Raw genomic sequence first — 15624 nt, forward strand, 5'->3', positions numbered from 1 at the left:
CGGCAGCAAGAGTGACGGCTGATGACTTCCCTGTGTGGGTTATCTTGATCCTTCACAGGCCTCACCAGTCTCTAAACTGTTGTTCTTGACCTCCAAGTGCTTCTGTTCCCTGTGGTTAACTGTCTCCACCTTGAGCCTCGCTTCAGATTCCTCCCGGTTTTGGCAGAACTGTCTGCTTCTGAGCTTCTGCCTCCAGCTCCAAGACTAGTTCTTGACAAGGACAGTCCCAGGTGCCTCCTGGAACGGATTATTGTGGCCAGCGATTTTCAACCACTGGGCCACAATATTTAAAACATGCGACACCTGGCTATTTAGTCAGGGGCAGGGACCTCTTTTCCCTTAGACTGTCAAATAAAAAAGTGACAGCAGGCAACACAACAATAGCCTTTTGGTGCGAATAAATAAGAATTATACCTCCTTTTTCTTTTTTGTTGGATCAGCAACAACAACAAAAAAATACATTTCTTGATGGACTACAGCATTTTAATCTGTAAAATGAAAGTGATTTTAGAACCTATCTGAGGTAAAATTTTTAACACAGAGCCACATAGAAACAGTCTTGACTACTTTTTAAAAAATCAGCCATACCTAATGCTATGGACTGGTCTGACCACTGCCCTACCCAGACCTCTTTGTCTGAAAGCACAGCTTCCCGGCCTGGCCACTGTCTTTCTTTGGTGCTTTCCACCTCCTTGCTCACCATGGGTTGGATATAATATCAGAAAGGTTGAAAGAGAGGCTTGCCAAAATATTAGTTCTTTGAGATTCTTTTGGGAAAGGGGATTTATGGTTTAACCATTTGGGGGAGAATTACAAATGTCTGTTGAGTTCTGAGAAGTTGTGCAAAGAAGAAACCTATTTAATCTCCAGGTTTACCATTTTATTTCATTTCATTTTTGGAGTGTGTGTTGACTATCCTAAGAAATATACTCTGGCAAATGCTCATAGACGTTATTTCTGGGGAGTTAGCATAATTGACAGGTCTGAGAGCAAGACCAAGCTCACCTTTGTGGGTTGTGCTGAATTCCCTCTCAACCTGGCTCTGGAATTTCTCCATCCAAGATCAGTGTCCATTCCCTCTTCCAAAAGGGCCCCTCCGTCCACTTGGCCAACACGTTGATCATGCCACCTTCTCTGTGCTAAGTTTCAGGGGGCCTTTGTTTATATACCACTTCATATTAGCTTTTAAGCTCCTAGTATCAATAATTTGATTTGTCTTTTGAAAAATATTTTTATTGCCCTAACCCAGTGGCCGGCAAACTCATTAGTCAACAGAGTCAAATATCAACAGTACAACGATTGAAATTTCTTTTGAGAGCCAAATTTTTTAAACTTAAACTATATAGATAGGTACAATGTTATTAACTTAATTAGGGTACTCCTAAGGCTTAGGAAGAGCCACATTCAAGGGGCCAAAGAGCTGCATGTGGCTCGCGAGCTGCAGTTTGCCGACCACGGCCCTAACCGGTTTGGCTCAGTGGATAGAGTGTTGGCCTGCTGACTGAAGGGTCCCAGGTTTGATTCCTGTCAAGGGCATGTACCTTAGTTGTGGGCACATCCCCAGTAGGGGGTGTGCAGGAGGCAGCTGAACAATGTTTCTCTCTCATCAATGTTTCTAACTCTCTATCCCTCTCCCTTCCTCTCTGTAAAAAAATCAATAACATACATTTTAAAAAATATATGTTATTGATTTTTAGAGAAAGGGAGAGGGAGAGAGAGAGAGAAACATCAAAATGAGAGTGAATCAATGGGCTGTGTCCTGCACATCCCCTATTGGCGATCTAGCCAGTAACCCAGACACATACCCTGACTGAGAATTGAACCGGCAACCTTTTGATGCATAGATGACACCCAACCAATAGAGCTGATTTGTCTTTTGATTATTTTTTTAATTTCAGAGAGGAAGGGAGAGGGAGAGGGAGAGGTAGAAACATCAACGATGAGAGAGAATCATTGATCAGCTGCCTCCTGCACATCCTCTACTTGAGGATGGAGCCTGCAACTCGGGCATGTGCCCTAACCGGATTCGAACCTGAATCCTTCTGTCCACAGGCCGACGCTCTATTCACTGAGCCAAACCAGGTAGGGCTGTCTTTTTATTAAAAAAAAAAAAAATTGTTTGTATTGATTTTTAGAGAGTCAGGAAGGGGGTGGGAGCGAGAAAGAAACATTGATTGAGGATCAAGCCTGAAACCTGGTCATGTGCCCTGATTGGTAATCGAACTGTGACTTCCTGGTTCATAAGTCAACCAATCCTCAACCACTGAGCCACATCAGGTGGGCTAAGCAGATGATGGTACAAATGATTGCTTATTCAAGTTCCATCCTAGTTTTAGGCCTGTTCCAACTTTCTATTTCTTCAGTCCTTTTGGGGACCACCCCCCTGGAAAACTTGGGCATCTGGATGCATGAATTAACCTCTTCCCTCCCGAGTGAAGCTGGAGGCTAGGGGATTCTTTCCCTGTCTTTGCTGTGCCAGGCTCAGGGTCTCTGTTGAGAGGGTGTCCTGAATCTCCCTACCAACTTCAGCGAGTCTGCATTCGAGTTCTCCTGGGTCACAGGAAACTTTCGATTAGTTTCTGACTTCTCACAAAGGGAATTTGTCCATGAATTGTTGTTGAATTCGAAGTTTGTGGGGGAAAGAAGGGTGTTGGACTTCCTACTCTGCCATCTTGTGAGCCACTCCTCTGGAGAAAAAGATATCCTATCTAATAAAAGAGAAACATGGTAATTGGCGTACGACTGCTACCCTTCCCATTGGCTAATCAGGGAGATATGCAAATTAACTGCCAGCCAAGATGGCGGCCGGCAGCCAGGCACCTTGAAACTAACATAGGGCTTGCTTGCTTCAGTGACGGAGGACTCCAACGTTCCCCGCCTGCCTTGCCGGACTCTGAGCTTGCAGTTTGAAACATTGTTACAAATATAGAAGCTAAACAAAACCCCAGAAACCTGCTTTCAGCCAGCCGGGTTCTCAGAGCTGGAGTTGATACAGTGTTTTGATTATAGAACCCAGACAAACCAGATACCTGCTTTCAGCAGTGGAGGCCTAAGAGCTAGAGCCTCAGAGCTAAAGCTCAAACCCCCCCCTCCCCCCACGGGCCCTGCTCTGTGTGTGACCGGGTAGAGTCATAACCTCCCCATCAGCCCTGCCCTGAGTGTGAGAGTGGCGCGCCCCAACCCACTGATTGGCCCTGCTCTGTGGGTGATAAAGGGCGGCGCCCCAACCCCCTGATCCACCCTGCCCTGAGTGTGACAGGGGGCGGTGCCCCAACCCCCCAATCGGCCCTACCCTGAGCGTGACTGAGGGTGGCATCGCAACCTCCCGATCCGCCCTGCTCTGTGCATGACAGGGGGCAGTGCCCCAACTCCCCAATGGCCCTGCTCTGAGCCCGACCAGGGGCTGCACCTAGGGATTGGGCCTGCCCTCTGCCACCCGGGAGCAGGCCTAAGCCAGCAGGGCATTATCTCCCGAGGGGTCCCAGACTGTGAGAGGGCACAGGCCAGGCTGAGGGACCCCCATTTCCCCCCCGAGTTCACAAATTTTTGTGCACCGGGCCTCTAGTATATATATATTTTTCTAATATATATGTTTTAATGATTTTTTTACAGAGAGGAAGGGAGAGGGATAGAGAATTAGAAACATTGATGAGAGAGAAACATCGATCAGCTGCCTCCTGCACACTCCCTACTGGGGATGTGCACACAACCAAGGTACATGCCCTTGACCAGAATCGAACCTGGGACCGTTGAGTCCGCAGGCCAACACTTTATCCATTGAGCCAAACTGGTTAGGGCAGAAGGAGATATTTTTAACCATCATTAGTTTTTCTCATTAAACAATTTTAATACTAAAGGCATCATTTGGGGGGGGGTGAGTTTCAGAATATTTTTCTTTATTGGAAATAATGCATTGACATTATCTTCATTCCATTTAGATAACATGAAATATCCTATTTCAATAAGAAGTGAACCCTGTGTAGAATTGAAGGGAAGCAAAGGATATTTGCATATTTTCTACATTCCAAGTAAGTTTTGTAACAAAACCAACATTTTGTTAATGTACATCTGTTAAAAGAATTCAAGTGATATCAATGATAAATGATTGTGTTCCAAATGTACATGTATTAGTTTTCTGTTATTATGTAACAAATGACCGCAATCTTAATATCTCAAAACAGTACACATTTACTGTCTCATAGTCTTTGCGTGGCTGTAATCTGGGCGTGGCTTCACCGTGCCTGCTTCAGGATCTCCTGCCAGGTTGCAGTCGAGCTGTCTGCCAGGACAGGGGTCTCTCCTGAAGGCTGAATTAGGGAAGGATTCTCTGCAGTTCACATGTGACTTTTGACAGGATTCAGTTCCTGTCTGGCTGCTGGCCTTTTCACCATGGCTTCTTGCTTCATCAAAACCAGCAAAGGGGACAGTCAGCTAACAAGACAGAAGTCATAGTCTTGGGTAGCCTAATCATGGAAGTGCCACTCTATCAACTTGGCTTTATCTATTTGTTAGACGCTAGTCACTAGGCTCACACTCATGGAGAAGAGATTACATAATGGTATGGAGGGTAAAAGTGGAAATAATATGAGACTTCTAACGATCTATTAGGTATTAGTATATCCTTTGTCAGTCATTAGCTATTCAACTGATAAATAAAGTTAGGTTTCCACTAGTTAAAGATCTGTGTATGAGCAAGCTAGGACATTTTTTCCTAAAGATGACCCCACTTCTAAAAAAAAAAAATAAGATGATGATGGGATAAAAAAAAGACAATGTTTTTTGTTTGTGTTGTCTTGTTTTTCCTCTCTGTGATTTTACTTGTCATCAATTTAGTAAAAAATAAATTGGGTGATGGTTATAGCATCAGGCTGGATCCAAGTGTTTGGGAAAACACAAAAACCTTTATCCTCTCTTACCAGGCAGCTTCACTGTGTGAAGCCCGAGGATCCCAGGACACTTCAGTTCTCGTCATCCTCCTCACCATTACTGTTTATCATCACCTACAATCTAGCTTGTATTTGGAGCTTATAGTTTACTAAGGGCTTTCAAATATGTAAGCTTAGATAAAGATTTCCCTAGTTTTAGTTCTCTAGCTTACAAGAAAGAGGTAGCTGAGAACCCAGAAATAATAGACAATAAACTTGTGCTTTACTATTTCTGAAATTAAGTGTTCAACCTGCACTTGGACGCTTGGTTTCTGTATTCATTTAGTCATTGAAAAATGCATAGTATATTTCAAGTACTGTGATAGGTACTGTGAATTCATTGATAAATAAGACATCCTCTTGACCTTCAAGAATCTTCCAGGGCAATAGGAGGGACAGACCTATAGATATATGGCATGGTAAGTGAAGTGAAAGAGGCTGAGTGATAACACAGAGCAAAGAGCAATCAACTCTATTCACTCCATTGTCTTGGCCAAGAGTAAAATATATTTTTATCCCTAAATTTTTGCCTGGCTCTACAATTTCTTCTTCTTTTCTCAGATTTTGTTTTCTGGTCTATGTGATGTGCTTTATCCCTAGATGTTTGGCAGAGTGATTATATATGACATAACGAGTGACCTAATTTTCAAGCAAACCTCTTGTCCTTGCACACAGGAAGTGAGTTGTATCCTTTCAGATCCAAGTAGTAATAATACAACATAGCATTGCTGAGGGTTCTCTGAAAAGCAGATTCCAAGAAGGAATTAGGCATATAAGACATTAATCAGGAGGAAATGCTAGTGAACAATAAAGGGAAGAGGATGCCTGAGCAGGCAAGGAGAGGGTTCAGACTGAGGTGCAGATCTGATACCTTTGAAATGAGAGAAGAAAGGAAGGAGAATTTGGTAGCATGGTCATCAGACCAAAATGCATCCCTGAGAGCCTGTCAGCCAGGTCAATGGGGAGACTTAGAGCAAAGATTACCTGTCTCACGTGTGCCTTGACAGGCAGGAGTAGGCTGGCTCTGTGTCCTTGCAGTGCTCGGTCATTAGCGGAGCGATCTGTGGGACGTTGGCCGCTGGTTGAGATGGATATGAAGGTGCAGCAGCTGGGGGCTGTCTGCCAACTGCCTTCCTGCCAGCAGGGTCTTTGGAAGGAAGGTTTGAGTAGTGTACCTTTGTGGCCACCACAGATACCCTAATCATTTACTAAGTATGACATTTATAGCATTGTGTTAATTTACTAACAAGATAATTATTCAGTTATATTTTTATAGAATTTTGTAATTATGATCTGAGTTTCCCTAGAATATACTAGAATTTCTGTGTAAAGTCTGGGGCCACATTATAGAAGTCAACCTTGTTTTTATGGTGCTATCTCTACTTCTATTCAGTAAGAGCTGTAAGTAGAAATTGAATAAAAAAAATAGATATTATTTATTTTGAGACTTTATAACCTTGCTAGTAAATTATTTGTGTACCAGTAGTTGATTGACAAATAAGGCTGGACTATAAGCCTCCCTGAAAATTACTTTTGGTAGTTCTTGGTGAGGTCAAAAAAAGTCTTCTTAGTTACCACATGACAGCTACCAGGTTATCTCTCACTCCAACATCTACATTAATATCCCTGGCCTGCTGAGCCATGCAAGTGGTATCTCACCTTGACTATTTGTCATGTGCCTCACATGACCACAATGTTGTCCAAGGACAAGAAGCTTCTCAAGATGTAGACCATTGATATATCAAAACATCACTTCCTTTCTTGGTGTCAGTGGAGACCGGGTACATGCTGTGTTCCATGCAGCAATGAAAGAAGGTCTCTTGTCCTGCCTTGTCTTTGTGTACCCCAGCAGTACTGCTATGTGTCTGTCTCAGGAATTTCTCATGAAAACAGCTCTTCAGCTTCTGCCCACATCCATGTTTTTGGAGAGGTTCAGGCTAAAGTCCATGGACTGGACCATGGGACCACAGTTAGAAGCAGACCCTGTTATGTTCTTTATACCTACCCCATAAGTAGAGAAGTAGAGACAAATTAGGAAGTTTGGTGGTACTTAGGCTCAGAGTAATGAGGGCCTGCATTAAAACTGTGGCAATGGGCCCTGACTGGTTTGGCTCAGTGGATAGAGCGTTGGCCTGCGGACTGAAGGGTCCCAGGTTCAATTCTGGTCAAGGGCATGTACCTTGGTTGAAGGCACATCCCCAGTGGGGGTTGTTCAGGAAAATATACTTACAACAACAACAACAACTGTGGCAATGGGGCTGAGATGGAGACTAGTAAGATTACTGGGATTAGGAATTCTAATGCTGATTTGCTGATGAAGATGAGGAAATCAATTTAGGATCTATAGGGTGAGATGATGAGCAACATTTGAATAGAGATATTGAATGCATATATGAGACAGTATTTAGGAGAAAGGTTGAGACTAAAGATGATGATTTAGGAATTAGTATCCTATGTCGCAGAGTAAATATTGAGGAAAACTGAGGATAGAAACCCTAGGTAGGGGAGTCAATGAACTACACTGACGAGGAGTTAGAGAGGTTGAAGGACAACCAGAGAGAGTGGGAGCACTGACACCAAACCAAGGAGAGAGTTTTGAGGAGGAGCTGGCAGCTCTGTTGCCCACAATCAAATTCAAGTTAAGGTTGGAAAACTTTTCCTTTGGTTATGGCTACAATGAGCCCTGGTGACCTTATTAGGAAAATATTTTCAATGAGGTGGTGGCTACAATAAACTATTTCATTATAAAAAAATTGTACATCTGCCAGGGCCAGCCTGACAGGGTTGAGCCGGACTGAGGCAGGGAGGTGGGAATTGAGAAAAGAAAGACAGTAAAGCGGGGTCGGGAGGACCCCAGTTCTCTTGATGAACTTAAGCAAGTTTATTAGCTATACAATCCTAATTATACCCAACACACTGAATAGGAGGAGGTCTGTCAAGAGGAATGTATTCTTTGTTCCTCTTAATCTCTAAGGGAGAGACACAGCAGAAGGACAAGTTCTCAGTACAGCATATCTCAGTAAATAGTTACAGACTTCTTGGTAACTATGAAAGGCTGTTCTCATTCTACAAATGTTTCTCTCATTCTACTGATAATCACCATCCAAAAAAGTCTGGGAAAACTGTGTGGGTAAGGGTCCCAGCCTTGCTAGCCCCTTCAGGTGCAAGGACCTTGCCAGCTTACATCTGGCCCCCAACATACATCTTTCCCAGCTGGGCCAACTGAATAATATAAGAATTGAGCAAAATGCATTGTTTACTGGCTTTTCTCATGTTAATTGATAATAGGGAGACCATGAGGAAATAATAAATGGCTCATACACCTAATTTTTAATCAAAAGGTTTCATTTTATCCTCTAAGAAATCTTTCATCAAAACTACTAAAAAGTAGGCATGAGTTGATTATCATTATTTCCTTTCTTTTCTTTGAACTTCCTAGCAGAACTGTAACTAGAACAGAAAATTTTATATCTTCATTTGATAGTTTTCTAAAAAAATAATTGTCTCTATTTTTAGGCATAGCATATAATTCTTACTGTGGAATATTCTATTTGATTACAATCCACTAGTTACCCTCTCAAAACTCCAGTTTTCTCATCTACAGAATAAGGATCCCAATACCCACATTATAGATAGTTGTGAAGATTAAATGAAATTATGTTGCAAAAGCACAGAACATATTTTAAGTACATAATAAATATTTATTATTTATAAAATAATCTCTTATTTGAGGGACTAATGGGATTTTTTTCTTTTTAAGGAAGAGACATAAAAAATTTATATTTCAACCTGTATTTATCTTTTAAAACTGTGAATTTTCCGATGCGCAAAGAGGTCATTTGCCGAGGATCTGATGATGATTATTCTTTTTGTAGAGCTCTAAAGGGAGGTAAGCATTTAATCTATGTTACTCTCAGAATAACATAGAATAGTTTATGAGAATGTTCTGAAAATTACATACACTGAAAATGTGAAGTTCCTTTTCTGATAATAACTCTTTATTCCCATTTAAAATTTTTACTTTTAGCAGTTTGGACATTTTACAATTATGTTATTGAGTTATTATTAAGATGACACTTGCGTGTGTTTGCAGGGATATTAGAATTTTTACCTTGTTCAGATAATATTTGTATATTTACCCTCGGTTATGGTTCTCTTTTTCTAAACATTACATTTATTATTTTTCATGGAAACTTACTAGATTTTGCTGCAGAGCTACCTTCAGTGTTCTTTTTTTTTTTTTTTTTTAAATATATTTTATTGATTTTTTACAGAGAGGAAGGGAGAGAGATAGAGAGCTAGAAACATCGATGAGAGAGAGACATCGATCAGCTGCCTCCTGCACATCTCCCACTGGGGATGTGCCTGCAACCCAGGTACATGCCCTTGACCGGAATCGAACCTGGGACCTTTCAGTCCGCAGGCCGACGCTCTATCCACTGAGCCAAACCGGTTTCGGCTACCTTCAGTGTTCTTTATACTCTACCTCAGAAGAAGGGAAGTAGAGACAAATTAGGAAGTTTGGTGGTACCCTAGGCTCAGAGTAATGAGGGTCTGCATTAAGACTGTGATAATGGGGATAAAATGGAGACTAATAAGATTTATTGGGATTGGGAATTCTAGTGCCAACAAAGGGGCAAATTCTTAAAGATAATGAGTTCTGTTCTGGGTATGTTGAGCTCAAGGTAATTTTGGAACATTCAAATAAACATGTCCATTTGGCAGTTAACATATGGGCCCAGAGCTGAGGACATTCTGATTTAAGAAACATAGATGCTGCCCGACTGGTGTGGCTCAGTTGGTTGAGTGGCCCATGCACCAAGAGGTCGCCTGTTCGATTCCCCAGCAGAGCGCATAACCAGGGTTATAGGCTTGATTCCCAGCAGGGGATGTGCAGGAGGTAGCCGGTCCTTGTGATATTTCTCTCATCAATGTTTCTATCTCCCTCTCCCTCTCCCTTCCTCTCTCTCTAAAATCAATTAAAAATATTTTTTAAAATCTTCCTAAATTAAAAAAAAAAAGAAACATCATGAGATCCTTGAAAGTTTGGGACTTGAATTAGTATCAGACATATCTGCTTTTAAAGTAACTGTCCTTCTCTATTAGACCCTGCTGAAGGAGCAGTAGTATTAAATATGCACATATGTTACTTGGGATGAAGCATATTAGCACTCGCTTGTTCATCGCTCATTCACCGTTGAGACCAGTGGGCCTTAAAAGTTTGCATCCACTAATGCTGGTCCTGAGAGAGGCTTGTGGTGGGAGAGGAGCCCCAGGAGAATGGGAGCCAGGGGATAAGACATTATTTCTCTACAGTTTTGTTTGGGAGTGCTGCTGCCAGTGGTAGAATTGTCAAAGGTGAATGCTGTACTACCAAACAAGTCACTTAGTGATGTCCCGTTCTTTGTGTTTTGTTTGCAGAGACTGTGAATACAACAGTGTCCTTCTCCTACAGGGGCATCCTGTTCTCTAAGGTATTGTCTAAGAGTCATTTTGTCCTTTATTAATCTTTGGCAGTAATAGGTGTGTGAAGAATTTGAATAAGCAGTTTGCAACTTAAAAAAATCAATATTCAAGCCCTGGCTGGTTTGGCTCAGTGGGTAGAGCACTGGCCTGTGGACTGGGGGAGTCCTGGGTTCTATTCTGCTCAGGGGCACATGCCTGCCTGGTTGCTGACTTGATCCCCAGTGGGGGGCGTGCAGGAAGCAGTCGATCAGTGATTCTCTCTCATCATTGATGTTTCTGTCTCTTCCTCCTCTTCCTCTCTGAAATAAAAAAAATATATTAAAAAATCAATAGTCAAGATTTTCCCCTACTTTAATTTGGTTTTGGGTGTTTTCCCATTTCTTATTTCTGAAGAATATGGAAATATAAAAAAGTTACATGAAAGAAAGCTCTTTTTCACATCATATTTTTCCTCTAACATACACGGCTAAAAGTAATGCAAATGCTCACTGTAAATATGTTGAATGACTTTTGGGTGAAAGCACTGTAAGAACTCTGTAGCTGCCTCTATGAATAATTACCATGTGCTTTTAGATGTTTGCATTAGATACCTAGCAATGAAAATTTTGCACATTTCACTTTGGGTGAATATTTAAAAATAAACTTTAACAATGCATATTCTTTACTGATTACAAATGATATTTAGTGTTTGAAAATCTCATAGGTTAGTCTCAAAAATTGTTAAAAAACATTTTCATACTTGGGAAATAAATGAGTTTTGAGTCTGCTGAATTCAAAGACACAAAATTTCATCTCATTAGAAAACTGAGAAAATGATAACCAATCCAATTTAAATGACTTCCTCCTAGTAATAAAAACAGTCTTTGAAAATAAAAGCACATAGCATTTTATATTACTTGTGTTTCTTATTCCTCATTTTAGGGAAAATACAGATGTGTTGTGGAAGCCATTGCTGGGAATACTGAAGAAATGCTCTTTTGTTTGAATTTTACCATCATACACCACCCTACTTTCAATTAGAATAAATCTAATGTGCCAGGACTGACCGCAGACCCTGAGTGATGGATGAAAGGATTAGTCTGACACTCGTTTCTGTGAAAGAGAGGTTAAGGGACTGCTTGGCTATACGCACCAAACAGCTTGCTTCCTTAGGCTTTTATTGTAATAACAGCTTGAACTCAAATTAACCTCCAGATACAGTCGGCAGGGTAAGTATCCTTGAGAAAGTATCTGCTTTTACAAGGTTGTGTCTAAAGACTAAACATAGAGATTCCAGTAAAACACCCAGGGGCTTGGACTTATTTGGAAAAGTCAAGGCAGGGGTTGCCGCCTTTGACAAGGTTTCCCTAGAGGCCCCTGACCTTTCGGAGAATCCTCCTTACAGACTTTCCAACCAAGTCTCGTTCTTCCCCACAAAGTATATTTTTATTTTTCAAAGGTTTTATTCTTCACTTAATTATTTTTTTTTTTGCACAGTGTTTTAGTTTGCTAGGGCTGCGATAACAAATACCACAGAGTGGGTAGCCTAAACAATAGAGATTTATTTTCTCACGGTCTGGAGGCCAGAAATCTGAAGTCAGTGTTGGTGGATTTGGTTCCTTCTGAGGCCTCTCTCTCTCTTTCTTTTTTATTTTATTATTTTTTTTAAAATTTAAGTTATTTATTGTTTAAAGTATTACATACTAGTATGTATCCTTTTCCCCCCATTGATCTCTCCTCAGCCACTCCCACCCCCAGCACATGCCCTCACCCCCCTACTATCTGTGTCCATTGATTATGCTTATATGCATGCATACAAATCCTCTGGTTGATCTCTTACCCCATCCTTCTTAACCTCCTGGCTTTTCCTTTGAGGTTTGACAGACTGTTTGATGCTTCTGTGTCTCTGGATCTATTTCTGTTCATCAGTTTATGTTGTTCATTATATTCCACAAATGAGTGCGATCTTGTGATGTTTATCTTTCTCCGACTGGCTTATTTGGCTTAGCATAATGCTCTCCAGGTCCGTCCATGCTGATGCAAAAGGTAGAAGTTCCTTCCTTTTTACAGCAGTGTAGTATTCCATTGTGTAGATGTGCCAAAATTTTTTAATCCACTCATCTGGTGATGGGCACTTAGGCTGTTTCCAAATCTTAGCTATGGTGAATTGTGCTGCTATGAACATAGGGGTGCTTATATCCTTTCTGATTGGTGTTTCTGATTTCTTGGGATATATTCCTAGGAGTGGGATCACTGGGTCAAATGGGAGTTCCGTTTTTAAATTTTGGGGGAAACTCCATGCTGTTTTCCACAGTGGCTGCACCAGTGAGGCCTCTCTCTTTAGATTGTAGATAATCTTGTCTTCACACGGTGTCCCTCTGTGTGTGTATGTGTTAATCTCCTCTTCTTTTAAGGACACCAGTCATATTAGATTAGGGCCCACCTATATGACCTTAGTCACCTTTTAAAGATCCCATCTCCAAATCCAGACACACTTTGAGGTACTGTGGGATAGGGCTTCAGCATATGATTTGGGGGGCGGGGGCATGATTCAGCCCATAAAACACAGGTAATGAAATCTCTTGAACTAGCCGACCTTTCTCCATTTCCTGCCTCTGCTCTGGGGCAGGTGACAGCATTGCCTCCTGGCTGATCTTCCTGCAGCTGGCCAGGGGCCTCAGGCCAAGTGTTCTCCACAGAGGCAGTTCCTGCTTTTCAAAATACAGGCCCAGTCATGTCACAAGGCCAATGGAATAAAACAAAACAAGAGCAAATAAGGGCCTTCCTGGGCTTTTGATTCCTTTGGGATAAAGCTGGCATCTTTGGAGGGCCTGCTGGGCCTTATCCATCCTTTCCCTTTCTAGCTGCATCTCCCTCTCCCTGCTGTCTGTGTTCCAGAATATGCCACCGTCCCTCCCACTCCAGAACCTTTGTCCACACAGTTTCTTTTATTGATTTATTTTTATTAAATTTATTGGGGTAACTGCTTAATAGGATCATATAGATTTAAGGTGTGGATCTATGTTACAAGATCTGTATATTGCACTGCACACCCACCACTCAAAGTTAAATCATCTTCAGAGACCATCTATTAGGCCTTCTTCATCCCCCAGACATCCCTCTTTCAATTCTTGTTTATTACTGGTCTTTCATTGCTCAGAAAGAGTTAATGACTTAAAAAAAAAGAGTTAATAACTTGTAAAAATATTCCTTAGATATTAGCCTTGTGTTCTCTCTGTTGGAGTCGATTAGGGCTTTTAGCATAATTGCTCTTTGACTGTCTTCACTGTCCTAACTGGCTTTGTGGATCTCAGATTTCAGTTCAGCCCCTGCGTCCCACTATTAAAAAAACAAAAGTTTATGGAGCCAAACTTTTCCCTGCACCCGAACAATTTCATGATCTCATATTTCTCCTCTCAGCTCTCTGCCCTGTTCAAATAATTGGTTTCACCCTCCGTTGAGCTTTACAAGCAAGAATTGTTCCTGGGGATTTCCATGCTGCGTGTGGAAGAGTAAATTTCATTTGTGAAGTTATCAAGTAATTTGCAGCTATTACATTGTGCTACCTCTCAGCAGTTATTTTAAAAGGACACCCTTTGTTCTTTGTAGTTCTCATCTGTCCTCAAATAAGTAAATGTAATTGTTTTTAGTCCTGAAAATAGCACTTCTTTTATTCTGAGTAGTTTGCAGCACCATCATAAGCCTGTTATGGAAAACCCCACGGTGGGTGGAAATAGCCGTTTCCCTCACACTGATTGTTTTAGGGATTGAGAAGAGGGCATGATTGTGTTGGTTTACTTGGTGGCCCTGTGCAGCCCCGGCTGAGATTCCCGGACTGCAGCGCTGCAGAGAGAGCTGCGGGGAGCCAGTTTTCAGATGAGCCCAAGGCCCAGATTCCCAAAAGCCAGGGCGGTTCTCCCTGAGACTGACCCCTGGAGGCCAGAGGTGCAGGCCAGTCTCCCGCTTCCTCCCGCAGAGCTGTGTCAGTATACACCTGTCCCGATATCACTTTAAGGTGCACACAACCGGAAGCTTTTAGATGACTAACTTGCTTTTGCTATTTTAAATTTGAAATTGTTCTTCCTAGGGTGTCGACAAATTAAAAAACTACAACAGGTAGCAGGGTCTGCTAGCAGTTCGCTAATTAAAACTTCTTTTTTCATTTTAAAATGAGAACTTCTCTTTAGATTAGTAAAAATCTTTGCTGGCCTGGCCAGCATGGCTCAGTGGTTGAGCATCAATCTATGAACCAGGAGGTCAGGGTTTGATTCCAGGTCTGGGCACATGTCCAGGTTGGGGGCTCGATCCCCAGTTTGGGGTGTGCGGGAGGCAGCTGATCAATGATTCTCTCTCATCACTGATGTTTCTATCTCTTTCTTCCTCTCTAAATCAATAAAAATATATATAAAAAAAATCTTTGCTGGCCTCTTTAAAAATTAATGCATTTCATTGTATCAAATTCACACAAGTGCATAGAATAACAAATGAAATTCCCATTTTCATTTCTTTATACTGTTTCCCTAAAACCATTTTAATAATTCGGCATATGAGTTTTCAGATTTTTGCTTCATATGTACATCATACTATATATGTTATCTTTATATTCATGTATCTGTATATGTGTATTTCTAAATATGAAGTTGCTGTATACTGTTTTTAATTTGAATTTGGGAAATTCAAATCCAAGTCACTACATATAGATATACTTCATTTAAAAAATGGCTGCATAATTTTCTATTTGGCTATACTGTAATTTAGTAACTAATTTTTCTATAGAACCTATAGTATAAGTTATAGTATAGATGTAGAATGTAGTACTGATACTGGAACCGGTGAGCAGGAATTTTTCCCAGGGTCTTGTCTCACGGAATCTAAGAAAGAAGCCACAGACCAGAGGCCTTCAAACAAGGCAGGAGTTTATTGCAAACAAACACAGGATTCCCGCTGGGGAGGGACATTCACATGGGTTGCCCCCAAGTATTCTGCTCTGCCCCGTCTATCTGCTGAAGGCCTGCTCTTTGTCCATCTGTGCCGCTCTCTGATTGGTTCCTGGCCTTTGTGCAACATTGTTCTCTTTCATGTCCAAGAAAAAACATCCTGTTTCCTGCAAAACACATTCTTTGTGGGTTTCAGCTGGCTCCACAATTCCTCCTTCTTCCACCCCTCACCCTAACTACCTAATCTACTTTCAGTACTAAACACTAGCTGTGATAAGATAGTTTAATTTTTGCTCACAGTACAGTGTGTGACTAAG

At 41.4% G+C, this 15624-nt stretch overlaps 1 protein-coding gene across 1 annotated transcript in view; it reads left to right on the forward strand.

The window, feature by feature from the left end:
- The window catches only part of LY96 (lymphocyte antigen 96), an 11838-nt gene extending 402 nt beyond the window's left edge, over positions 1 to 11436 (forward strand). The window contains exons 2-5 of the mRNA XM_006767336.2: positions 3939 to 4028; positions 8686 to 8814; positions 10347 to 10399; positions 11313 to 11436. Coding sequence (XP_006767399.1) covers positions 3939 to 4028; positions 8686 to 8814; positions 10347 to 10399; positions 11313 to 11411 — 371 coding nt within the window. The 3' untranslated portion in view covers positions 11412 to 11436. The remainder of the gene's footprint in view (positions 1 to 3938; positions 4029 to 8685; positions 8815 to 10346; positions 10400 to 11312) is intronic.
- Positions 11437 to 15624: the final 4188 nt, after the last annotated feature.

Source organism: Myotis davidii, unplaced genomic scaffold, assembly GCF_000327345.1.
Source record: "Myotis davidii unplaced genomic scaffold, ASM32734v1 scaffold200, whole genome shotgun sequence".
NCBI classification, from domain to species: domain Eukaryota; kingdom Metazoa; phylum Chordata; class Mammalia; order Chiroptera; family Vespertilionidae; genus Myotis; species Myotis davidii.